The sequence below is a fragment of the Halichondria panicea genome, chromosome 17, assembly GCF_963675165.1.
Source record: "Halichondria panicea chromosome 17, odHalPani1.1, whole genome shotgun sequence".
NCBI lineage: Eukaryota > Metazoa > Porifera > Demospongiae > Suberitida > Halichondriidae > Halichondria > Halichondria panicea.
The window spans coordinates 4335484-4363026 of NC_087393.1; the positions used below are offsets into that span (position 1 = coordinate 4335484).

General features: G+C 40.5%; 5 protein-coding genes across 5 annotated transcripts in view; 2 read left to right on the forward strand and 3 right to left on the reverse strand.

The window, feature by feature from the left end:
• Positions 1–21089, forward strand: part of LOC135351623 (leucine-rich repeat serine/threonine-protein kinase 2-like) — a 50185-nt gene extending 29096 nt beyond the window's left edge. The window contains exons 31-52 of the mRNA XM_064550679.1: positions 11856–11999; positions 12250–12408; positions 12773–12861; positions 13123–13229; positions 13537–13640; positions 13741–13800; positions 13979–14189; positions 14434–14537; positions 15174–15247; positions 15450–15591; positions 15862–16029; positions 16719–16817; positions 17051–17188; positions 17479–17586; positions 17792–17998; positions 18239–18352; positions 18629–18801; positions 19045–19123; positions 19410–19573; positions 19945–20082; positions 20415–20695; positions 20872–21089. Coding sequence (XP_064406749.1) covers positions 11856–11999; positions 12250–12408; positions 12773–12861; positions 13123–13229; positions 13537–13640; positions 13741–13800; positions 13979–14189; positions 14434–14537; positions 15174–15247; positions 15450–15591; positions 15862–16029; positions 16719–16817; positions 17051–17188; positions 17479–17586; positions 17792–17998; positions 18239–18352; positions 18629–18801; positions 19045–19123; positions 19410–19573; positions 19945–20082; positions 20415–20695; positions 20872–20975 — 2967 coding nt within the window. The 3' untranslated portion in view covers positions 20976–21089. The remainder of the gene's footprint in view (positions 1–11855; positions 12000–12249; positions 12409–12772; positions 12862–13122; positions 13230–13536; positions 13641–13740; positions 13801–13978; positions 14190–14433; positions 14538–15173; positions 15248–15449; positions 15592–15861; positions 16030–16718; positions 16818–17050; positions 17189–17478; positions 17587–17791; positions 17999–18238; positions 18353–18628; positions 18802–19044; positions 19124–19409; positions 19574–19944; positions 20083–20414; positions 20696–20871) is intronic.
• Positions 1598–2829, reverse strand: LOC135351643 (uncharacterized). The gene has a single exon (XM_064550705.1). The coding sequence runs from the start codon at positions 2785–2787 to the stop codon at positions 1867–1869; it is 921 nt and encodes a 306-aa protein (XP_064406775.1). The 5' UTR covers positions 2788–2829; the 3' UTR covers positions 1598–1866.
• On the reverse strand, positions 3316–4595 carry LOC135351642 (uncharacterized). The gene has a single exon (XM_064550704.1). The coding sequence runs from the start codon at positions 4492–4494 to the stop codon at positions 3574–3576; it is 921 nt and encodes a 306-aa protein (XP_064406774.1). The 5' UTR covers positions 4495–4595; the 3' UTR covers positions 3316–3573.
• LOC135351644 (uncharacterized) lies at positions 8958–10205 on the reverse strand. The gene has a single exon (XM_064550706.1). It carries the CDS (start codon positions 10080–10082, stop codon positions 9162–9164), a length of 921 nt encoding a protein of 306 aa, XP_064406776.1. The 5' UTR covers positions 10083–10205; the 3' UTR covers positions 8958–9161.
• A 4253-nt stretch (positions 21090–25342) lies between the features above and the next one.
• Positions 25343–27231, forward strand: LOC135351636 (uncharacterized). The gene is made up of 6 exons (XM_064550696.1): positions 25343–25785; positions 25850–26188; positions 26275–26527; positions 26579–26629; positions 26687–26824; positions 26886–27231. Exons 1-6 carry the CDS (start codon positions 25759–25761, stop codon positions 27140–27142), a joined length of 1065 nt encoding a protein of 354 aa, XP_064406766.1. The 5' UTR covers positions 25343–25758; the 3' UTR covers positions 27143–27231.
• The last annotated feature ends 312 nt before the right edge of the window (positions 27232–27543 follow it).

The following is a 27543-nucleotide window of genomic DNA, read 5'->3' on the forward strand; positions in this document are numbered from 1 at the left end:
GTCATCACTCCACCAGTAAAAATTGCGTGGCATATTGGCTGGGAAAACATGGGAAAACTACCAGTATACATGTGATTGACGTTGTAACGGATTGGAGTTATGCTCTCGTCTGATTTCTTGTTCCCACGCTTTTTTGTGGTTCCCCTGGCCAATCCTAGCAATTTTTCACATTGCAAATGTTTTTCTAGTCGGATTGTAGTCAGTAGTAGAAAGATGAATTCCAGCACTCTGTAGGTCAGGGTCGGCCTATATGGAGAAACCTTCACACTCTCCATAATATAGCTTTCTTTGTGAACAGGTGGCTAGTTGTTTCTGTGACACTTAATTGTCTGATTGTGCTATAATGGTGAGAATGTGTAAGCCTATATCAGTCATTGGGTATGGTCCACTGAGCATGGGCTTCTTTTTGTTGATTATGTAATTTTTGTCAACTTTGAATCTACTTAAAAAGCACTGAGATAGTTGCAAATTAAAAATATGCTGACATGTATATAAACACACAAGTAAGCCTAACAACCCAATGATGGCTGTACAAAGTGTCTTTATACAGCACAAAAGGTGTTGCTATAGGAAACACTGAAATTGGACATGCATGCAACTGCCGAGGTCACTGATAGTTATATAATAATGATATTCACACCCAGAGGAGGTACGACACAAGTACCTCGATTAGGCTTGGCCACGTGCAAAATTTAACGTTAAAGTTATTGTTGCATATGACTAATTAACTCAATTTTTAGCCTAATCAAGGTAGGCTCGTGTCGGACCTCCTCTGAGTCACACCGCTAAGCTACAAAGCTTAGTTAGAACTCTATACTTGTCACAGTATTGTGATTAATGGCTGTTATTGTGTGATATTCAACCTATTAGGGAAAAGATGTGTCCTGTGGCAATATTATTATAATATTATGTTCTAATTTATCGGACAGCAAAAAATGCTTATTTTGGAAATTGTCCGGGTATAATTGGAACAGATCTTTATAGAGCACTGAAGTGTCCGGAATAATAACGACTGAATAGTTGCACTAGCTATATGAAACTAGCTAAATTAATCCTCAAAGCTATATATCTTGCTGGCTATATTAAAAGCTACTTTATCTCAAGTTTTCAAGGTATGTCCAGATATTTAGAACAAATGTAAAAGAAGTACCAGAGTGTCCGCTGTATTAGAACAACGAAAATTGCCCAAAAAAGTGTATGGGGTAAAAAGTGTTGAAGATATACGGTAGATTGAATCCCCTGATTATATAATACACGTAAAAGGTATCCTTGTTTCAGAGAGTCCATATTTTGGGGGTTCCGTACAATGTTACACTTAAAGTACTATGATTCCTTTCAATGTGTTGAGCACTAGTTGGGCGGAGCCCGACCGTCCCTGACGGGAGGTAGGGTTTCAAGCTTATCTGGGATTTGTCTTTGCTGCAACTATAGTGCAGCTCAATCAGATTGCAGCATTTCTAATGTGGTCAGTGTCACGGCTGGTTGACTTTAGAATAATAATATTCATAGCTTATTCATAGCTGCTATCACATCCAGCAAGACAAATCCAAATCCTGACATAGGCTTGAAACCCGACCAACTAGCAGTGCACCAGAGAGAGCCTAGGTGAATGTATAATAATTTATGCTAACACAAATTCATAAAAACGAGGAATAGAATAGAACTGGTTGCTATAGAACTCTGAGCACTGGTTCTAATCATGAAGCCACAGAAGGAAATAAATTAAATTGGTGAATATAATAAACTACAAGCAACTGGCACACAACATTATTCAGCCAATTATGCTGTTTAAAACTATACTACCTATAGGGATTGGAAGTTATTGTTTCTCTCACATAGCTATTTTAGATTTTGGAAGTTAATGTCTCACACAACAATCTTGGGTTTTGGTACAGCCAGAGGACGTACAAATGCAAAGACAATCCATAGAATGATCCTGACAATGAACAGCACTATGCACAACACCAGCAACACGAGAGTAAAGATTGGATTTCGATTGTCCTCTTCTACTCCCCAATGTGCTGACACTGCACCAGTAAAAGCCCATATGAATAACGGATACACGACGAACACAAATCGTGCGAATCTATCCAAAATCGTATTCTCCAGAATAAAATAGACAATGATGACCACAAGAAGAATGGACAGGCCAACAGTACTAGCCGTGGTAGCATCAACACCACCATAGTAAACCAGAAGAATGATAAAGTTTATTTGAGTAGCTACAGTAAGCCAAGAAGCATATATAGCTATACTGTTCAACACAATAATTCGACTGAGGTATAGATCGATTTTGAACTTCTTTGTAGAGGAGAGAGCAGGTGTTTCTCTGTATAGATGAATGGCCTGTGCAATCACAGTGGCGTATAGAGATATGCCACACAGAACTATCAATCCAAAGGCAACTTGAGCGTACAAATTACCCCATAAGTAGACCCATGTGATAGTACAAAGGTTTGCAAATCCATAAAAGATGTAAGTAACAAACGAGATTGCCCGTGGTGTTGCAGGTCTGAAGACAAAAGACCAACCATAGACAATCCAGAGGACTTGAGCGGTGTATATGACTCCCCATACAGCAAATGTCCATGCAGCAGGAGTGATTTGTGTGTAGTAGATATCAGAAACGTCTCCTGTTCCATTCCTGAATCCAGCCCCTTCAACATTGGAGAGTATGCTTGTAAGAAATGTGACTCCCAAGATGATTGTAGTCAGTAGTAGAAAGATGAATTCCAGCACTCTGTAGGTCAGGGTTGGCCTATATGGAGAAACTTTCTCACTCTCCATAATAGCTTTACTGTGAGCTGGTGGCTGTGACACTTGTCTGATTTGTACTAGAATGTGGCATGTATAGCAATTGGGTACATTCCATGTGGTGATGAATGTCATGGGATGTCATGATATGCATGCACTTCTCTTTGTTGATTATGTAATTTAGATTCAGTCTATCAGTTATATAATTTCTTTACCCCATCTCCAATTACAGTGTTTCCTAGCAACATGACCTTTTGTGCCTGTAAGACACCTTGTACAGCCATCAATTGGTGTTGTTAGGCTTGCTAGTGTTATACTTTGTACCATCAATTGGGTTGTTATAGGCTTATACATGTCAGCGTAATTGGATCCTCTGTAATATACATATTGGGAAGATGTATCCTAGCTGTGGTAATAATATATACCCCTGAATATGTAACATGTAAGAGGTGTCCTTGTTTCAGAGAGTCCACATTATGGTGATTCCATGCAATGTTACACGTATTAAAGTACTATTATTTATTTCTTAAATTTCCAATGTATGTACGTGTTGATACCATAGGAGTCCAGATGAATAATTTATGCTAACACAAATTCAGAAATAGAACAAAAATAGAACTGGTATACGTTGCTATGCTATTGGAACTCTGAGCACTGAGCACTGATTCAATATGTTCTAATCATGAAGTCACAGGAGGAAGATTGAGACCAAATATAAACTACAGCAAGCACTGGCACATAGAACACAATTATGTATTCAGCCTACTACATATGTTTCTCTCACATAGCTATCTTAGATTTTGGAAGTTAGTTAATGTCTCACACAACAATCTTAGGTTTTGGGACAACCAGAGGACGTACAAATGCAAAGACAATCCATAGAATGATCCTGACAATGAACAGCACTATGCACAACACCAGCAACACGAGAGTAAAGATCGGGTTTTGATTGTCCTTTTCCACTCCCCAATGTGCTGACACTATACCAGTGAAAGCCCATATGAGTAACGGGTACACGACGAACACAAATCGTGCGAATCTGTCCAAAATCGTGTTCTCTAGAATAAAATAGATGATGATGACAACGAGGAGAATCGACAAGCCAACAGTACCAGCTGTAGTAGGATCAACACCACCATAGTTAACCAGAACAATGACAAAGTTCAGTTGAGTAGCTGCAGTAAGCCAAGAAGCATATATAGCTACGCTGTTCAGAACAATAATCCGAGTGAGGTACAAATCGATCTTGAACTTCTTTGTAGAGGAGAGAGCAGGTGTTTCTCTGTAGAGGTGAATGGCCTGTGCAATCACAGTGGCGTATAGAGATATACCACACAGAGCTATAAAGGCAAAGGCAACTTGAGGGTACAAATTACCCCATGTGTAGGTCCATACAATACTACAAAGATTTGCAAATCCATAAAATATGTAGGTAACAAACGAGATTGCCCGCGGTGTTGCAGGTCTGAAGACAAAAGACCAACCATAGACAATCCAGATGACTTGGGCGGTATATATGACTCCCCATACAGCAAATGTCCATGCAGCAGGACCGATCTGTGTGTTGTAGCTATCAGAAACCTCTCCTGTTATATTCATGAATCCAGCCCCTTCAATATTAGAGAGTAGGCCTGTAAGAAGTGTGAGCCCCAGGATGATTGTAGTCAGTAGTAGAAAGATGAATTCCAGCACTCTGTAGGTCAGGGTCGGCCTATATGGAGAAACCTTCACACTCTCCATAATATAGCTTTCTTTGTGAACAGGTGGCTAGTTGTTTCTGTGACACTTAATTGTCTGATTGTGCTATAATGGTGAGAATGTGTAAGCCTATATCAGTCATTGGGTGTGGTCCACTGAGCATGGGCTTCTTTTTGTTGATTATGTAATTTTTGTCAACTTTGAATCAAATTAAAAAGCACTGAGATAGTTGCAAATTAAAAATATGCTGACATGTATATAAACACACAAGTAAGCCTAACAACCCAATGATGGCTGTACAAAGTGTCTTTATACAGCACAAAAGGTGTTGCTATAGGAAACACTGAAATTGGACATGCATGCAACTGCCGAGGTCACTGATAGTTATATAATAATGATATTCACACCCAGAGGAGGTACGACACAAGTACCTCGATTAGGCTTGGCCACGTGCAAAATTTAACGTTAAGTTATTGTTGCATATGACTAATTAACTCAATTTTTAGCCTAATCAAGGTAGGCTCGTGTCGGACCTCCTCTGAGTCACACCACTAAGCTACAAAGCTTATAGTTAGAACTCTATACTTGTCACGGTATTGTGATTAATGGCTGTTATTGTGTGATATTCAACCTATTAGGGAAAAGATGTGTCCTGTGGCAATATTATTATTATGTTCTAATTTATCGGACAGCAAAAAATGCTTATTTTGGAAATTGTCCGGGTATAATTGGAACAGATCTTTATAGAGCACTGAAGTGTCCAGAATAATAACGACTGAATAGTTGCACTAGCTATATGAAACTAATCCTCAAAGCTATATATCTTGCTGGCTATATTAAAAGCTACTTTATCTCAAGTTTTCAAGGTATGTCCAGATATTTAGAACAAATGTAAAAGAAGTACCAGAGTGTCCGCTGTATTAGAACAACGAAAATTGCCCAAAAAAGTGTATGGGGTAAAATTGTTGAAGATATACGGTAGATTGAATCCCCTGATTATATAATACATGTAAAAGGTGTCCTTGTTTCAGAGAGTCCATATTTTGGGGGTTCCATACAATGTTACACTTAAAGTACTATGATTCCTTTCAATGTGTTGAGCACTAGTTGGGCAGAGCCCGACCGTCCCTGACGGGAGGTAGGGTTTCAAGCTTATCTGGGATTTGTCTTTGCTGCAACTATAGTTGCAGCTCAATCAGATTGCAGCATTTCTAATGTGGTCAGTGTCACGGCTGGTTGCACAACCGCAAGCAAGGTAAAGTTATAGTAAAATTGGTTAACACCCACTTTATAATAATAATATTCATAGCTTATTCATAGCTGCTATCACATCCAGCAAGACAAATCCAAATCCTGACATAGGCTTGAAACCCGACCAACTAGCAGTGCACCAGAGAGAGCCTAGGTGAATGTATAATAATTTATGCTAACATAAATTCATAAAAACGAGGAATAGAATAGAACTGGTTGCTATAGAACTCTGAGCACTGGTTCTAATCATGAAGCCACAGAAGGAAATTAATTAAATTATAATAAACTACAAGCAACTGACACACAACATTATTCAGCCAATTATGCTGTTTACTACCTAGGGATTGGAAGTTATTGTTTCTCTCACATAGCTATCTTAGATTTTGGAAGTTAATGTCTCACACAACAATCTTAGGTTTTGGTACAGCCAGAGGACGTACAAATGCAAAGACAATCCATAGAATGATCCTGACAATGAACAGCACTATGCACAATACCAGCAACACGAGAGTAAAGATTGGATTTCGATTGTCCTCTTCTACTCCCCAATGTGCTGACACTGCACCAGTAAAAGCCCATATGAATAACGGATACACGATGAACACAAATCGTGCGAATCTATCCAAAATTGTATTCTCCAGAATAAAATAGACAATGATGACCACAAGGAGAATGGACAGGCCAACAGTACCAGCCGTGATAGCATCAACACCACCATAGTAAACAAGAAGAATGACAAAGTTTATTTGAGTAGCTACAGTAAGCCAAGAAGCATATATAGCTATACTGTTCAACACAATAATTCGACTGAGGTATAGATCGATCTTGAACTTCTTTGTAGAGGAGAGAGCAGGTGTTTCTCTGTATAGATGAATGGCCTGTGCAACCAGAGTGGCGTATAGAGATATTCCACACAGAACTATCAATCCAAAGGCAACTTGAGCGTACAAATTACCCCATAAGTAGACCCATGTGATAGTACAAAGGTTTGCAAATCCATAAAAGATGTAAGTAACAAATGAGATTGCCCGTGGTGTTGCAGGTCTGAAGACAAAAGACCAACCATAGACAATCCAGAGGACTTGAGCGGTATATATGACTCCCCATACAGCAAATGTCCATGCAGCAGGAGTGATTTGTGTGTAGTAGATATCAGAAACCTCTCCTGTTCCATTCCTGAATCCAGCCCCTTCAACATTGGAGAGTATGCTTGTAAGAAATGTGACTCCCAAGATAATTGTAGTCAGTAGTAGAAAGATAAATTCCAGCACTCTGTAGGTCATGGTCGGCCTATACGGAGAAACTTTCTCACTCTCCATAATATAGCTTTCTCTATGAACAGGTGGCTAGCTATTTCTGTTGTCTGATTGTGCTATAAGACCAAGCAAAGTCAATTTGTAGTTTCTCAAGCTATTATTTGTAAAATAGCAAGCCATTGAGGCATTTGTTATGATATTCATAGAATTTTAATTGAAAACACACCCCTAACTTCCTCAATAAGCGGAAGTGCATAATTTTCACTAATTAATTTTAGTCATAATTATATTCATGACCAAAAATCCATAAAAATGTATCCTTTTCTTTTCTTTTAGTGCCTTTAATTTGAGGTCACGTGATATTTATGTAAAGCTGCCAATTTCCAAGCGTGAGGGCCTAAGAAACTACAAATTGACTTTGCATGGCCTACAGAGTTTTTCAGGTTGCTTGCAAAAGTTGAATTGTGGAAATTTGACTCACGTGATGTTTCGCTCACGTGCCTTAGCCTTATAAGTCAAAATTAAAGTGGGCGGGGGAGTACAGGCATTGTGACCAGCTAGCCTCCTTCACAAGGCCTCAAAAAGGAGGCCTGCTACTGACTGTTTGCGCATGCGCAAAATTATATCCCCGTAATGTTTCCATTAAACTGATATTTTACCCGAAAAATATCCTGAATAACATATACACACAAAGAACACTACATACACAGAGCTATATAGCTAGCTAGCTAGAGACAGAGCTGTACGTTCGGTTACAGCATGCTATTTCTTCTGATAGAGTCTACATGTAGACTTTCACCAAGGTTAGTGTCAGATGGGCGTGGCCTGTCCATATAGGCTATTGTCAGCCTTCCCTCCATTCAGACGATTGCCATCCACACTGTTGCAGGCTGTGAGTTCTTTGTTAACATAGCAGGCTAAGGGTAGCTATTAGAATGCTATCACACGGGCTAGAAACCTTCTTCTCCACTTTCTTCAATCCACTTCCGTTGTGACGTCATGGTTTTACTGAGCATTATACAATGATATCCTGAGTCCCCAGTTTCTGGGGATTATGTGGCGCATGCGCAAACAGTCGATACCAGGCCCTCTCTTCGAGGAAGAGCGGCCTGGGATCGAGGCTATGTGACCAGCTAGCTAGCTGAACAACACACATTCAAAGCTTTGTACTAGACTTTAAGTTGCTAAACCCTCAGAGAAGAAGTGAGTGGGATCTTAGATCTGTAGTGTAGTATTACTTGCTGGAGAGCATAATTCTCCAGCATACATACAATTCTTTAATGCTGGAGAAATCCTATATGCTCTCCAACAAAATTTAATATATGCTGCAATCCTGTAGGCTGGCTCCCAATTCTTCTGTTTTACTGCTGAGTTGAGTCTTTTCATCTTTAAAAAGTCTAGACGAACCTGTATGATTTTGACAAAACATACTGCACAGCATTACAGTGTCAGATTATCACTCTTCATTTGTATAAACACTCTAAAATTGTGCTGTTTTTTGCTATTATTTCTCCCCCACCCACTCTTATAAGCTAATTAAGGCTAAGGCACGTGAGCAAAACATCACTTGAGTTAAATTTCCACAATTAATCGTTGCAAGCAACCTGAAAAACTCTGTAATAGTAAGAATGTATTGGGTATACATTCCAGGTGATGTCCACTGATGCATGGGCTTCTTTCTTTTTGTTGATTATGTAATTTTTATACTAGCAGTTCATGCAGTTCCTAATTTTCTATAGCAACACGACCTTTTGTAAAACACTTTGTATAACCATCAATTGGGTTGTTAAGCTTGCTTGTGTGCTTATACATGTCAGCAAAATTGAAATTTGCACCATCTCTAATACTATTGGGAAGAAGATGTGTCCTGTGGCATAGATTGAATCCCCTGATTATACACATAAGAGGTGTCCTTTTTTAAGAGAGTCCATGTTTTGTGGGTTCTACGCAATGTTTCACTATGATTCCTTTCTTAACTCTCCAATGTATTGAAGTGCACAAGAGAGAACCTAGATGAATGTATAATCATTTATGCTAACACAACTTCATAAAAATGATATTAATAACTGGTTGCTATAGAACTCTGAGCACTGATTTCAATGTTCTATTCATGACTACAAGTACTGGCACACAGAACACAATTATATGCATAACTACATTGTTTCTCTCACATAGCTATCTTAGATTTTGGAAGTTAATGTCTCACACAACAATCTTAGGTTTTGGGACAGCCAGAGGACGTACAAATGCAAAGACAATCCATAGAATGATCCTGACAATGAACAGCACTATGCATAACACCAACAACACGACAGTAAAGATTGGGTTTCGATTGTCCTCTTCCACTCCCCAATGTGCTGATACTATACCAGAGAAAGCCCATATGAATAACGGGTACACGACAAACACAAATCGTGCGAATCTGTCCAAAATCGTGTTCTCTAGAATAAAATAGACGATGATGACCACAAGAAGAATGGACAGGCCAACAGTACCAGCCGTGGTAGCATCAACACCACCATAGTAGATAAGAAGAATGACGAAGTTCAGTTGAGTAGCTGCAGTAAGCCAACAAGCATATATAGCTACGCTGTTCAAAACAATAATTCGACTGAGGTACAAATCAATCTTGAACTTCTTTGTAGAGGAGAGAGCAGGTGTTTCCCTGTAGAGGTGAATGGCCTGTGCAATCACAGTGGCATATAGAAGTATGCCAAACAGGGCTATAAATCCAAAGGCAACTTGAGCATACAAATTACCCCATAAGTAGATCCATGTGATATTACAAAGGTTTGCAAATCCATAAAAGATGTAAGTAACAAACGAGATTGCCCGTGGTGTTGCAGGTCTGAAGACAAAAGACCAACCATAGACAATCCAGAGGACTTGAGCGGTATATATGACTCCCCATACAGCAAATGTCCATCCAGCAGGAGTGATTTGTGTGTAGAAGATATCAGAGATTTCTTGCGTTCCATTTCTGAATCCAGCCCCTTCAACATTGGAGAGTATGTTTGTAAGAAATGTGACTCCCAGGATGATTGTAGTCAGTAGTAGAAAGATGAATTCCAGCACTCTGTAGGTCAGAGTCGGCCTATATGGAGAAACCTTCTCACTCTCCATAATGTTAGTAGCTTTCTTTGTGAACAGGTGGCTAGTCGTTTCTGATAGTTGTATGAGTGGTTATTTGTGTCCCACACTCGTTTGGCTTAGTGCTAATAGCTCTAAGCTAGAATGTGCATTTAAATAAAATACTCGTTGAGTACATTCCATGTGCTGTTGTCCAGACTACCTTGCATTGAATAAGGCACTGATGCATGTGCTGCTTTTTGTTTATTATGTAATCTTTATTACTTATTACATAATTCATGGCCTTTTGAGTTGTTAGGCTTGCTTGTGTTATACATGTCAGCAAAATGTTGGCTACATGATCTAGGAATTTGCACCATGGGAATAAGGTGTTGATAACATGGTTGTCACAAGAATTAGGTAAACAGTTTGCTCATGAATATTCATGATTTTCTTATAATGATTTTTGTAAGTGCCATGATAAAAGTTTGAAGCACATAAATGATATGCATCAATCTGTATGACAAGTATCAGTCTTTAAAAGATTTTCTAGTGGAAGCTCTGAGCGATCATCAAGTTATTAGAATCAACACTAACTAGTAGTCGTTTTAAACTTCCAAAAATACTTCTAGCTGTGTGTTTTTGCTCTTATATGATGCTTCTTGCTTCTTACTATTCTGGAGGGCGGATCGAAGCGGTTTTTTCTTTCCAGGCCAAGAAACTCTAATACGTAGACTAACTCTACTTAAAATGGTGGTCAGAGCCTAGTTGGGCGTGGCCCGACCGTCCCTGACGGGAGGTCGGGTTACAAGCTTATCTGGGATTTGTCCTGCTGCATTATGTAACACTGCTATGAATATTGTTATTCTCAAGTAGGTGTTAACTGACTTGATGACGTGTAGACCACAGCATACACTGCATGCGGTTTCGTAACTAGATGCAAACGGAAGTGTAACTAAGCACATGAAAAATGCTTCAATCTGATAGGGCGCCACTATAGTGGCGCTAGAACAAATCCCAGATAGGCTTGCAACCCGACCTCCCGTCAGGGACGGTTCAGCCATGCCCAACTAGTCAGAGCCAAGGAAAACAGCCTCTGTGAGCTTTCAGTACCAAATATCTCTTCGACCCGCCCTGCATATAGTGAAGCTACAGTAGGCTATACCTAAGCTAACTAGTAAAAATGTCTATTCGAGCCATGAAATGACTACTGCGTTTCAGCTGGACTTCTAGCTCATTCTAGCTGCTCACGATCACTAGATCTAGCTCATGATTAATTAATGAGCAAACAAACAGTTTATCTTAACTGCAATGGCAATCTTTGACATCTTTAATTGACTTCTGTACTGTAAACACGAGTTAAAAGCCTATAGAAGCTGTTTGTTGCCGTTACATTGTAACTGTTGGGCAGTTACAGCTGGAATAGACGTACAAACACACACACAGTCAGCTAAACCATATTCCTCGTACGGCTACGCCTCGAAGGGATACATTGTATTCAATGAAACATTCATACGTATACGTAATTGATCCTATATTACTGCATGCTCGTGCTTGCTTAACCACCCCTCCCTGTACAGGCTCATGTATTGATCCTATTACTGCATGCTCGTGCTTGCTTAACCACCCCTCCCTGTACAGGCTCATGTATTGATCCTATTGCTGCATGCTCGTGCTTGCTTAACCACCCCTCCCTGTACAGGCTCATGTATTGATCCTATATCACTGCATGCTCGTGCTTGCTTAACCACCCCTCCCTGTACAGGCTCATGTATTTATCCTATTGCTGCATGCTCGTGCTTGCTTAACCACCCCCTCCCTGTACAGGCTCTGGAGGACCTCATACAGAGGGAGAAGAAGAGACTGGAACGCAGCAGGAGCAAGTTCCCCGTGCTACAGGCCAGCAGACTCAGGGAGCTCATGGACGAGAGTCGACTCAGCCAGAAGATGGACAGAACTGAGATTGAGAGAGTAAGCTATCATAACTGGTAACCACATATGATGTTGTTTTTCATCCCGTTGGTAGCTACGTGTGTTTTTTAGCTATGCTCAGCTCCATACTTATAATTATACATTAGCTTATGCCTTTTTGCTGTTAACGTGCCCCAAGTACATACATTACAATGTGTTTGATAGTTGTGGTCAAGTTACCACATTGTCCTTAGCATGGTAATTAACTGGAAAACAATTAACCCTTTGATGTGGTCAACTCCCCCCCCAGGCCATCCGGTTTCTGCACGAGTGTGGGGTGCTCCTCTACTACAGTGACTTCCAGACCAAGCTGAGTGAGCTCTACTTCCTCAACCCCGAGTGGCTGTGTATGCTCATGGCGCAGATTGTCACCATCCCTGAGATCAATCCGTTCATCAGCAAGGAGGGGGTGAGTGGAAGAGGGTCCATTGTGGTCTCTATAATTATGAGCAGGTTACCCTCTATTACAGCCTGGTTTAAAGTATATCCATAGCTTGAGTGTGTCAGCAAACCACCTCTTTGTTTTGTTACACCCACTCTTGAGTGTGGCCACAATGTTATTGTGATGTACATACATTGTAGCAATAGCCTGCTGTTGTGTACACATGCATGCACTTGTACTCGTGAAGTTTCATGGCTACGCTTAATTAAACTTGTTGTGAATGTGTTTGTGTTGAGTGTAATAATTATATAGTATGTTGACAAAGATTTCAATTTGTGGCTATAATAAAGCCCACATTCTTTTATCCCTGACTAAAGATCTTCACCCACAGTTGATGAAGAAGACAAACTTGTCTTATGTGCTTAGAGAGCCAAGATTCCCAACAGAGTTCCAGCCAGAGTACATCAGACTTCTGGAGAGGTTAGTGTTGTCCTTACGTCAGTGTACCTCAAGAGTGTGTGTCTTACGCACTAAGGCAGCACATACATGAATGTGCAAAGATAGCCACCTGCTGACAATGCTCTGGAATTAAATGCTTGTTATTTTTTTGCCTCTCCAAAGGAAACACTTGAGACTATACATTCAAAGGCCTATTTGTTTGCATGACTATAATATTCAATTTTTGTTTTTGAATGATTTTCGTAATATTTTGTAACCTCTAACTACAAATAACCTCTGCAGATTTGAAGTTGCCCTGCGGCAGACCCCGGATACTCTCCTGATTCCGTCCCACCTTCCCAAGAGGAAGCCGTCTCAGGGGATTTCCCTGCCCGAGCACACCCCCTCATGTGAGCCAGCTACCTACTTAGTGCATTACAATCTCCTTATACTGCATGTAGCCTTCTCAGGCAAAGCTTGCCTACATAACGTTTAGAGTGACTCGGACTAGTTTGGAGAAGCTGTATACTGTATATTGGGTTTTGAATGTGAGGTTAATCGATTACTGTAGCTTTCAATTGTCTTCTAATGGAGTTCTCGTTCTAGATATACCATTCCATGCAGTTGTCAGTATAATGCATGCGCAAACTCCCCACATTATTTTGTTGATTAACCCTTAACTCTCCATGCTGTTAATTAACCCTTCTCTTTCTTCAGCTCGTATTGTGCGGAGATACAATCTTTGCTACATTCCCCCTGGCTTCTGGCCTCGACTCATCGCCAGGCTCATCACTCTACCTCTTCTGCCCACCAACGTAGAGGTTAGCTCAGTACAATCTACCACTGACACCTTTTCCCTTCCATTTTTGTTTTTTCTCGTATGTGTATATAACTACTTCTTTAAATTTCCTTGTGCAACAGGAGGAATCTCCGCCCACTAGAGAGGTGTGGTCTGGTGGTATGTACACGCTTTGGTCTGAGGTAAGACACCTTTCTATCGCCCCTATTATATTAGCTATTCGTCCCTTGGCACTAGATTGAATCCCCTGATTATGTATACCCGTAAGAGGTGTCCTTGTTTCAGAGAGAGTCCACATTTTAGTTTTACACAAAGAGCTATGATTCTTTTTTTAACTATAATTATCTCTCTTTCGCTTAGCACTGCTACTTTATTATTGAGTTGGTTACCGGAGAGAAGAACATCTTTGACATCATCGTCCCGGCAACCAATGCTGGTACAAGACTGCTCTGCTCCATAGTGGACAATGTGGAGGCTCTCATTGACGAGTGGTTTCCAGGGTTACGGGAGTTGGACATAGGGACGGGTGCCAGTCTGGTTACACCACTATGTCTCTGCCCACTTTGTCCAGGTGAGAGAGTGTGAGGGGACCTGGGAGCATATGTGGCATGGAGAGATTTATTAACAGCTGCACGTCTGTAGCTGTGTAGCCAGCAAATTGTGTGTTGCTCCCTTGAATAGTGGCCACCCTCCTCGGAGGTTTTGTAAAAGGATTGTTTCAAGAAAGATGGCTAGCCTTCATCGTAGAGTCATTGCATTCATTGCAGAGAGCATTTGTATTTCAAAAAAGATTTCCCCCCCCTCCCTCCATGCAGATCCCCCTCACTGTTTCCCATTGAGGCAGCTGGTAGAGGTGGCCCTCACGGCAGACGAGGTGGAGTGCCCCTCCCACAAGGGGTGTGTCCCACTAGAGCAGCTGGTCAGTTCCTTACCTCTATAATGAATTGCAAAATACCAGTTGTGTACTTGTAGTAGATACATATCATAATTATTTGGGAGATGACAGAATTTGCCAATTGTGGTCAAATACCATGGATATCCATGGTCCAAGGTCGAAAAATAACAAATTATGATCACATCTATTTTGGATTATTTCAAAGGTCTCTTTTCAGAAAAATTAATTGTTGAAATTGGATCAATGTGATAATTATGGCTGCTGAAAAATGTTGACCCCCCTCCCTACATCATTTGAAAGGTCTCTTTCTAAGCTTCTTCCCCCCCCCCCATTTAATCAATGGTTCGGACAGGTGCTGCCATAACTTGAATTCCGTGGATCCAATTTCAACGATTATATGATTTTTTGAACGCTTAGAAAGAGACCTTTTAAATGGTACCATCAATGTTGACTATGACCAACCGCTTTATCACCAGCACTATAGTACCGTATACAGGGCTTCAAATACTCATTTGCGAATGACACTGTACAACTGATTGTATTCTACGAAAAGCATGCTATTTAAACATGCATGCTCTCTCCTTCGTGAGTCTTTTGTTGCGACCTATGCATTCATAACCCGGTATATGGTATCACATGCTATTGCATTAATTCCCACAGGCCCCGGACACTGTCATCAGTGACCTCGATCCGTGCTACAAAGTGTCCCCGGACCAATTTGTCCTCGAGGAAATGTACGTCCACTGGTTATTGTATTTGGACACTACACTCTCTCTACTGTACAAATATTTGCTTATTTTTCACCAAATTTCTTTCATTAGATTACATGGATGTACATTTTTAATCAAACTATAATAATAATATGTACTTGCATGTCTCAAAGAGTTTTTATTGTCTCTGTTGCTACGTATTTGTCCTGCTATCTGATTCACATAGTACAAAGAATGTTCTTGGAAAGGGTGGTTTCGGAGAAGTATACAAAGCAGAGTTCAGAGGTCAAGCTGTCGCCGTGAAAATATTCTCACAGAAAGTGGCGGCCATAAACAATGCCACACCCAATCACCTCGTACGACAAGAGGTAAGGGGACCTGTTAGAATGTAAGGAGCATATCAACACTGTTTACTATGTAAACTCCCCCATCTGCTTAGCCAGACACGATTCTTGTGTACTGTATTTTAATACATTCACTGTATAAACACTGCACACAAAAGGCAGGATTTACTCTAATTTTTTTTATTGTGTATGTCCCACTTTGTGTGTATTATTGAGTTTGTATACTCTCACGCAACACACAATAATAATTATGATGTGTACTTATTACCCCTTCATTGCCATACCCATGCACAGGTACAAATCCTTAGTCGTATCAAGCACCCGTACATTATCTCAATGGTTGCCGTGACACTGAGGCCTAAGGCCATGCTGTTCCTGGAGTTTGCTGAGCTCGGCTCACTTGCCTCCCTCTATCCCTATAGCAACCTGAGCAACACTCTCAAACACAGAATTGCCTTTCAGGTATTGTCTCCGTCTCTTGCAAGTGCACATATATACGTACCAATGTGTCAATATAAATACTAAGTGAGCCATATGTACGTACGTAGCTCTAAATGCTGACCAAGAACAACTATTTCATGTACAAAATAGTTAACCCTAGACAGGACTTTAAAACCCACACTGCACGTGGATGCAGCAAATAAAAGTTATCTATCTATCTGCTTTGTAAGTAAACTGCTGACTAAGAAACGGTCGTGAACAATAGTTTAATATCCAGAGGTTTCCCATCAACGACATGAGTGTACCTACCACCATACACACGGGTTTTGGCTAGAAAGTAATAGCAAGGGCGTATGAAGAGAAGAGGGCATGCAATGTATACTGTGTATGCGTCGTATTATTGATGAGTCAGCAGGATATGCTATATTTAGCCCAACTGCCCACTAGGGAATAGAGTAAAAATGAGGCTAGTCTAGAGTATAAAGTACACATGCAATACAAATTCTTTACAGACATAAACTCCCGTCCATTTATAATACGATAGATGTAGTTGTATACCCTCTTCTCTTCATGCATACGCCCTTAGTAATAAGGCATAAAAAACCTCAACTTTTTTTATTAAGCCTCACAACTACTTGGAGTAACCATAATTATTTTAGTGACTAAAAACAGGGCTGCCAGAAGATATTTGACATTTTGTATGTTTGCAGGTAGCAGGTGCTCTAGCGTTCCTGCACAAGTGTAATGTGATCTATCGTGACCTGAAGCCGGCCAACGTCCTCATCTTCTCCCTCAGCACAATCGTGAAGGTACGTTAAACCGTTAGAGCCGCAATATCGTTATACGAAAACAAGGGGATACAAAATACCATACATATGTAATTACGTCCAAAACTGTTTTTATAAATCGATCTTAAGTTAATACATAGTCTCTTACCTAGCCTCATGCAAAACAGTCTGGGGAATTTCACTATAATTATTATAGTCACTTATGTCAGCCCCTAACTGATTCTTTATCTTCTCTTGTTCTTCTCTCTTGGCAGGTGAATGCCAAACTGTCGGATTATGGTATAGCGTGCTTTGCCACTGAGGGTGGTCTCACCCAGAACATGGGCACAGCTGGCTACAAGGCCCCAGAACTGCTACTAGCCAGCCACTCATCCATGGCCTATAATGAAAAGGTCAGCCTAATGCTCTGGAATACATATTTTCCCTTGAATTGACCATTCTATAGTATGTATAAGTGCATAGCATCAAATAAACGATATAGACTAGCATACCATGTGATATAGACTTCCCTAATAACTACTTTTACAGAACACATCATTTCATGTTGAAATTCTCGTTTTACACTAAAGTTACTACCCCTCTAAGTTGGCCTAAACATAGACCTTTAGTTTTTTCAATCAATACACTTAACTGTTTAGTACGTAAGTTGAAAGTAACAATCTTCCATTCTGCTCTGTGACAGGTGGACATTTATTCGTATGGTCTAATGCTATTTGTGATGATGACCAACGGCCATAAACCATTCGAAGAGCTCAGTGCAGGCTTCGAGATCGACAAGTTTATCGTGGAGGTGAGGTGGACTCTTATTTATTGGCTCGTTAGTACTATAGGCGCATGATTGTACGTAGCAACTTGAAATAGTTATCATTGACGACTATTAGGTTACTTTATCTATTGGATGATTTCAAGTCTAATTGAGGACTGTGTATGTATAACATTAACAGTAACGCATCATCAATTGATCTAACCCCCCTGCCCCCCCCCCAATATTGTAGGGCCGTCCAATCAATGACATTGATCACTACGGGTGTCCCCCCTGGCCAGACATGCAGGACCTTATCAACCACTGTCTCCAGTACTCACCCGCTAACCGTCCCTCGGCACAGGAGGTGTTCGATCGACTCTGCAGCTCTGAGTTTGTCAGTCTCAAGAGAGCTGTGCAGGTCGAGAGAGACCAAACTATTCAGATGTTTGCGACCAGGGTAAGAGGGAAGGGATTGTTACCTGATAGTGGAGTTCAGGGGATGGGGCAAGGGGCTTCCCTTTGTACACTTATTTTGTATTGAGCTACATGCATGCATGTACTGTATAGGTAGCACATGCATTGCAGTTGGATTAGGTGTATTTTTCTGACAAATTTTAAGTGGCTCAAATCTGTGTACCATTTTTCTACGCTTGAATGTTATGTCAAGTGATACGTTTTGCTCCCCCCCCTCTTGCAGTGTTTCAAGGAAAGTCAGGGTAGTAAGAGTGTGGAGGTGTGGATGGCCAGTGTTCTGGGTAGCTCTACCATGATCTCCATCATGAACCTCTCTGTCAAGAATGCTTCACCTCATGTACGTATGACAGGCTTTGACAGCTGTACACCCTGGTTACCACTGACCCTATACTAGTGCATGGAGCTACGTATAGTACACGAGAATTCCTATCAAGCATTACGCAGTGACAAAGTTGTCACTCAGACATTTTCATTGCACTTATACTATCAGTGCATAAACAATATTTTAAGTCTTAGCTGTACATAATGTAAGTACCTGCATGAATGCATGTGTAAATATGATTATACTTCACAAATTACCCGCTTACTTCCCCTCTCCACACACACCCTCTAGGGCATGATGCTTCCTCCTGGTAACGAGATACAGAGCATGATAGCAGTGGAGCAGGTTGTTGTTCTCATGGGGACCACCTCCGGCAATCTGTTTGTGTACGACGCCAAAGACCGCAAGTTCCGTCACCAGCTGGCCACTTTAGAGGACAGCATCCTCTGTTTGATGTACTTTAGGTGAAGGGTTCTAATTATTTTACTCACTATAGTTTGATACCACTTGTATGTACAGTATGTACAGTGTATATATACGTACTATGCACTGTTACTGTAGGAGAAAACGTTTTTATGTGCCAAACAATGAGTTTTATTTTCAGAAAATTGAAGAGAACTATTGTTAAATCTCGTGAATTAATTTAAAACTGCCACTGATTATGTGTACGTATGTTGTTTCAGAGTTAAAGTTTAATTGTTTCACAGAGATTCTTCACAGACCATCTACGTGTGTGCAGGTCTAGCCAATGGAAAGCTAGCCTTCTACGACCAGGCTACTATCAATGTATGTAACTTAATAATGGTGACCGCTGTTGTGGGAATTAAAAATGTTGTGGTACAACCGATGTTAGCAACTAGGCCTCTTACTTTATACATATACTGTATGTAGTACTAATAGGTGATTCAAGGCCTCAAAAGCAACAGCTCAAGTTTCTAAAGCATACCGCCATTGAGGGAAAGTGCTTATACCTACTACACATGCATATAATAGTTGTTTCACATTAAAATTTTAGCCACATTGTATTTTACACTTTCTTCATTTTCGTAATACCTGCATGTACGCTCGACAGAAGGCTAATGGTCATGCTCGACTGATTGCACTGGGAAGTGGCCCAGTCACCAGTGTTAAGCGGTGTCATGGCCGCCTGTACGCAGCGTGTGGGAGTAACATTGTCGTGTTGAGGATCAGTGATTGGAGCATGGAACATCGCTGGAGCACTGTGGACTTAGAAAGGTAGGTGTGGTCTACTGTATTCAAGCAGGGCTCAAAAAAGTTTTTGTAGCCAGCCCCATGTCTTTTTCTTCTCAAGAAGGGAATTTTTCGATGAAAGCAATCACACTTAAGTTTTTGCATATGCAATCTTTACGCTATAGTTATGAGCACGCTATAGTTTGAGCACTTAAAGTTAGTATATAAAACACGCCCATTTTGGACAAATTTTTAGTTTAGTCGCTATTCGATTTTAACACTCGCACATAATAATTTAACATAATAATAATTTTATCTGAGTTGGCTTTATATAGTTTAAGCGTATCACTTGGTATCCATGCTAGCTGCCAAATTTGAACAGCTCTGTCTCCCACCACACATGCACACACACGCAGTGGCCATATCCGAGGGCTAGAGGTGGGGCAAGATCGTATCTGGACCACCCACATCAAGACGCCCAAGATACAAGTGTGGGACTTGGAGGACGGCAGACACACGGGCACACTTCACTGTGACGTCATCGTCAACAGCCTGTGAGTAACCATGCAACCAGTGGATTAGGTGCACACACTACTAACAGTTAGTTAACTCTTTTATTCTGAGCTGATACTAAAAGCCTCTTTCATATCTACGAATTATGTAGGCCACCACTATACAGGCATATCATAGACACGTTTATGTGCAGTGTTATTGTTAGCTCAATCATGCTGCATTATATATACAGCTAGTGTATAAGTTATTCTTAGTCCACTGTTTAGTAATATCCCCCTGTATATGATTTTTGCTGTACATGCAAAGACTAAGTTCCTTAGTGTTAAGTATTATAGCCCTTGTAATACATACATCTAGCTCATCCTTCCTACAGCTTAGCTAAAGACCAAGAAATGGAAGCATCAGATGTACGAGTGACCTCAATACACCTACAACGACCACCCTACTCCACCCTCTGGCTCGGCCTCACCTCAGGTCATCTTCTCGTCATTAATGCCTCCTCTCGTATCCCGCTAATGATCACCAAGCGACACGGAGGTGCCATTCGAAGTATTCAGTCTGTGAAGGCCCAGATAGCGGAGAAACCGGTGCATCTGATACTGACGGCTGGGTTTGGGTTTCTACAGCGACCAGGCTACAGTGCACCCACACGAGGTGAGCATTGCCTTGGTTACGCTGAATATACCTTGTCCAACATTTTGCGGTAATGTTACCTTACCGTTAACTTTACCGTATGGTAGTAAAGTGTTACGTACAGTCATGCATGCGTACGGGGCACATGTATTGGAATTGAGTTATACTGGTATTGGAATGAATATCTGTCCTTGTAGGCACTCCTGAGTCGTACGGGAACCTGCTGGTATGGGAGAGTATCATGCCCAGATTGAAACAGCAGTACGATGAGATCAAGCAGGGGATGGAGCCCTACAGATAACACAGGACCACCTACAAATATTATAGCAGGACTGACTTATCACTTAAAATTAAATAATAATTGTGTTCCGTTTGTGATTTTATATTTCTAAGTCTTTTTATTCTGTAGTTTCAAGCCAATTAATGATGGAGAAGTCTTTGTATAATATTATTGCATCCAAAATGCAGATTTCGAGAACATAATAATAATTATGAAACGTTGGTGCCAGCAATATCCAACTATGAGACAGCTGTAGTACCCTTCTAGTTTGTGTGCCTTGAAACCACGCCCTATATACGCATAACCTCAGGAGTGCACAAGACGTATGAGCGAGCACGTCATAGCAAGACCACATGGAGAAATTCACAAATTTAATACAGCATCGTTGGGGAATACTCTCACAAAAATTAATGTATATACTAATAGCAACTGCATAACGCATAGACTAATACTACACATAGACTAATATATACTAATAATCATGTTTCCTTGCAGACTATATACGACGTAAAAAACTTTGAAGTAAATCGTCATCCAGTGCACCTATAAGGAAAGGACTCATATTAACGTAGGCTATGCGATTATATAATTACTCACCATCATTCATAAGGAAACGAATGAAATCATCTTCAACGAGTTCAGGATATACAGTGCCCAAGAGGATTCCAAGTTGGAGCCAGTCAATCTGGTCACATTTCCAACCTAAATGTGCTATATTTAAACCTTTGGGATCATGCAATAATCTCAGAATACTCACTATGTACTAACGATGTTGTATACCACACCCCCTTTTCACGAATTACAGGTGGTGGGCTATAGAGTTTGAACACGTAGAAGCACACGTCATCTTGCATAAAGATTTCCCGAGAGGGAAATCCGAGTCCAGGATAGGAAACTACGTTTAATAAGTGGAGAACCTGGCAAGAGTTGTCTGAGTACCAAATCGCGCAACCGGGAATCCTCTACTTGCATCATTGGTTTTTTGTAGACTACATGTTCATTCGGAGATAAAATTATCACAGACTGTCCAGAATCTATTTGTTTTCCAGATGAAAATTTGTCGTTCAAATAAATAGGAGACAGTGGATAATTAAATGTTGGCCAATCACTCACCCTTGAATTTTCCCAATAGATCTACATGTACCTTTTGTTTTGTAAATAAACAGCTTGGAGTCTTGGGACGACATCGGCTATATTGAGGGAAGTATGGGTCTCAACGAATTTGAAAATTGTATTAGACCATTTTACTTGAACTTCCACCACACATTGACTGCTCTTATTTGGAAAGTAAAATCTATTAAGGGCATAGATTTCTTCACCACCGATCCGATTTCTGAGTGATGCTAGACTTTTAGAAAGATATACTGCTAGTTGTAAAGTGGTGGCATACCAACTGCTGGTTGATTCCAGTTCGCATATAAATATGGTGGTACATGCCTTAACGCTCTCTCAATATAATCATTCGAAACTATGGGCAACAAGGATGAGGCGCTCAATCGGCTTACACTTGTTACAAAGGGTTTTACTGCGTAATCACCTTTGGGTCTACCGTAGCCTCTTTGACCATACGTCTTCCATGTTGGGATGTTGGACCATTCATCTGCCATGTAGGATGTTACTCATGCAATTAATTAAACCACAGATGGTTGCTGCTGAGAGAGAAAGAGGCAAGTAAAGTGTCAATGGGTGGAACAATAACGTAAGTAAAGTGCCTATAATAAAGCCTGCATGTAGCTAGGTAGCTGTGCAGCTGTGCAGCCAATGTGTAAGTTAGCTTTTATTTGACAACGAAATCTGACACTATTCAGTGGCGTAGGAAGCAATTTCTCAATGGGGGCTCTAGTTTTTAAAAGCAAGGCTATATATATATCTATACATAGTGCAGCTTGATAAGTCCTTTATTTACATATGGGCCCCCCCTTCCTAACGCCACTGCTATTATAGTCTAATAATGCTATCAATGCTGCAAACGCAGCACAATGGCAACCAGGTGGGCGCGCAGCGCATACCATAAGACCTCGACACTTTTTAATCATTACGAAGCCAGAGGTCGCTTCTTTAGAGGTTGAAAAATTATATTGAAGTCCTGATGTCGCATATTTAGAGGGTCGCATTGTAAAAGATCCATCTTCTAGACTATTAGGTTCTCACAATTCAGTTTAACAATCTCAATCATTCAACAACATGAGATACGTAGAGCTGAGGTAGAGCTGAGGTTTGGAAATCTGGGAGCTAGCTGAGGCCGAGGATAACCTAGAGCATAGATACTATAAATTATCTATGCCTAGAGGAAGGGGATTAAGTTTGGAAACAACACCATTTCACGCGGCCCGCTTGTTGCACCGGAAATTGACAGGAAGTTAATTTAATGAGAGGAGATGAGGAAAAAGAATTACAATTGCTAAGCTGCTATTATAGAGATGCTCTGGTTGCTGGAAATAACATATCCTCAACAAACATTGAACTTGAAACAACAAGGCATGCATTCATTATTATAGACTTCACACAATCACACAATTTTGATGCTTAGACTACATACATAAAAATGTTTACAAACACAAAATATAATTTTTATGAGTCTGGCGCCCTTTTAGGTAGGCAATGGTGTATTCTCGTCATCGGTCACTGTTTAGCTCTTGCAAAAGAATTTACTAATCATTAATGCCTATATTAAACAGTGAGGTTATCATGTGTCCCTCCTCTCTGCCGTTGGCATATATACAAAAGGGTCTTGGTAGACTTTCAGATCTTCTGAGTACCCTGGGAAAAAATGTATGCTGAAGTATATTTCCAAAACGATAAAGGTTAGCAAGGAAAATCTTTTCTTACTGCACATCAGGATCATTAAGCAACATGTAGAACTAAACAATAGTGATGTACAATTTATTGTTAACCAGTAGCTCCTCCGCAAAACAATTTGAATCCAGCAAATATTCAACATTAAAAGCATAATGCTCAACTTGGCTATGCCTATACTGTGCTCCCTCTACACTCTGATCACTCTCAAGCAACCGTGACTACGTCCTAGCTCAAGATATCCCCCACAAAGTTTCTTACATGCCGATTCCTAGCTAAATACATGTAAATAGTGTAACATGGAGCTCTGAAATCAAATAAATTAAGTCAATGATGTAAACCATACATTTACTTAGTCTCATGAATCAGCCGCCGTTAACACCAGGAACGGCGGCTGATTCATGAGACTAACATTTACTAAGAATAATGTACAGACTAGCTCTGCCAGTGCTTTAACAGATCTACTAATTTTACAGTAGGAGTCTTATCACTTAATTTATGTTCCGTTGGTGATTTTATCTGAAGTTTTCTGTGGTTTGAAGCAAATATAATGATGGAGTATTGTGCAATCCAATTTATGTATAGTCGAGAACACATAATTATAAAAAGTTGGCGCCGGCAATATCAGACTATAATATATGAGACAACTGTACTATAGTAGTACTAGTACCCATCCATGCAGTATAGACGTGCATGCATGCGAAACGTCACGAGTCCACCATGCATGCAGTGCATGATAATGAATAGCAATGTGCATTCTGATTAATTATCATGCATTTCCTATCAGTAGAAATCAGCAAGCTCCCCCCCCTTTTTTATTATACAAGCTAGGCTAGAGAGGTGCATGTGTGTGTGATGGATATAGAGGTTGGTAGTGGATTATTCTGGCAAGCATAATTATATATTTATAGGCTCATTTTTTGGTGAGAATTATACTGGCATTATTTGATAATGGTTGTGCGAGGAAATGGGGTCTATGTTGTGTTTTGGAGGACTAATGTGGGAATAATAATTATATGCAATTTGGCTGTATGGTGATCAGCTCATGCAGTGTACAAGGTAATTAAATCCTTATAACCAAACTCCTTTAACTTAATTGATGCTCTCCATGCAGGTAGCTAAGTGGAGCCAAAAACGTCAATAACAGTGTATGACATTGGTGTGTCTGAAATGAACACGGCTAAACCTCAAACCAGCACACTCAGTGTCACTACTGACTACACTACAAGTGCACGAGTATGACAAGTTCGTCAACTCCCTGGATGACCGTACATGTACATTATATATTTATAGCTATATTTCGAGAGTCACTATACATAAACTTTTGCAGAATAACTGTATAGAAAGGATTTCGCAGATTTAATTTTTGCTGACTACACTGTAAAAAATGGTGTGTGGTTTTGACGCAAGTGCGTGACTATTGTGGCAATTATCAGGAAAAAACGCAATAAAAAACGCACGTTTGCCACAATAGCCACGCACTCTGCGTCAAAACCACACATCATTTTTTACAGTGTATATAGCAGCCTTTAATGTGCATTCATTCATGCATGTGATATAAATGTTCACAGTGCATGTACATGCTTGATCAGCAAAAAACGTGAGCATTTTCTATCCTCGAAATGTACCCATGTACACTATATACAGTATGTCATAGCCTCTCCTATCGGTGATATCATCAACATGATCATGAGGAATTGACATTAAATAGGTATACAAGTGGTGTGGTGAGGATGAGTGTTCAATGACGCAATAAGTATTTGTTATGACTTTGTCTTTTACCAGGAACAAATGAGCTCCTGCTTTTACTGTCCGATTAACCTTATACCAAAATTAGAAGCTATAAACACTTGAGTTGGCACTTGTATTTTTCATGAGGGTCCTTCCTGTTAGTAGGACATGACCTCACTAGACACTAGATCTAGCAGTAAATTATTATGGAAGCTCATTCAGTCATACGTACATCAATAGCTAGCCTAACTTTAGTTTGCAGTAAATATTGAGAAGAATGAAACTGCTGTTATTTCTTTGTATGGTGAGTTGGTTGCTGTATATGGTAACGTGTTGTGCAAAAGATGTATCCATTCCCTCCCATGCAGGTGTGTGCTGTGGTGTGTGACTATGAGCTTAGGGTGAGGGTCCACTCATATCTGAATGAAGACAGTAGATGTGCCACTTGCACTCCCTCCCTGGTCAACCCGATGTACGGTTGCTGTGACAACCAGACCAACACAGGAGTGTGCAGTGGAGATGAACTTTGCGATATTTTCTTCCGATACTGCCTGAGGTCATTAGGAGCGACAGGGATACGATGTCCACTCAACGTCACTGCTGTGGATACATTTTTGTTTCTTTCCAACACTGACATTCTATTGGATATTGGGGACACAGTACTGGGGTCTGAGAACCCATTCTTATACTCTGGACCTGTCTGGATGGTAAGAAATTGCAATTCTAATTTATTGATGCATTTTACAGTTACGATGTATGTACAATATAAGTATTAACTGTCACATTTCTATAGGGTTTTCAGTTTTACCTGATGGCCAAAGACAGTGGCATACCAGATGGAGTGGGTGCTAAAGACATTGATTCGTTTGCTATTGATCTAAACATTGAGGGTGGTCAGAGACTGAAGCCACAAGTGTTCCAAGGAAGGTTTAGGATCGCTGAGATTGAGCTGAGCTTTGAGGTGATCTGTACGGACAACTACAGCTTCCCCAACTGCACGTCATGTGACCCGGGTACCTCTAACATGTGCACTCAGAGAGGGACAGGTGAGCAGTGCTATAATCTATTTATGTAAAAATTGGACCCACTCACTGCAGCCACGACTCTACCCCCACCCGACCCACCTGGACCAAATGACGTTACTACAGGTGTTCTAGTGATATAAGTTTAGAAACAGCTCTTTCATGTTACCCTTTCTATTGCAGATGTGAGATCAAATGGTACAACAGCTGCTATAGCGGGTGGTGTAGTTGGGGGACTGGTGGGTGTTGTGCTGATTGCAGTGATAGTCATTGTCATAGTGATTATCGTTAAGAACAAACAAGAGTCATCTGAAAATGACAGTAGGTCTATGTCACGTCAGTGTGTGTACTGTACAATAACTTGATACTTTGATCTATGCAGGTAGTGGAGAAACAGCCAATGATGACATAATAATATGTCAAAACAATGCAGTGTACGGTGTGAACACTCAAACCAACACTCTCACTACTACTGGTCTACTCCCTTCCTCGCTACAAGAGCACGAGTATGACTACCCCCTGCATGATATATCGGAGCCCCTCCCATCGGTGTATGAAAGTGTGGATGATAATAACAAGGAACTCATGGTAAATGTAAATGTTAGCTATGCAACTGTTCCTGAGCGTTGGACAGACTAGTGATAATAATGATGATGTCAACTTATGGCAATGACTTTAACTGATGTACACAATTATTTTTATTTGGAATTCGATGAAATCAGTTGTCCCTTAATCATTAGTTTTTAGCTGAATACAATATGACGTGATCTTGTGAAAGGGGTTTTCTTTTGTGACATTCGTAATAGCAACCATCTTGTGCAGGCCCTTCCTGTATTGTAGCATGTTCGCTTCACTGCATGTATCTCAGATTCTGAGCAACACATCAATAGCTATATAGCTTTAGTTTGGAGGACTTGTGAAGAATTACTTGTGAAGAATTACTGAACATGGATTAAGTTACTGCCATTTCTTTGCGAGGTGGCGCTAGGGTATGTATATTGCAGAGGATTGTGACCCAATCTGTGAGTTGCATGTGAGTG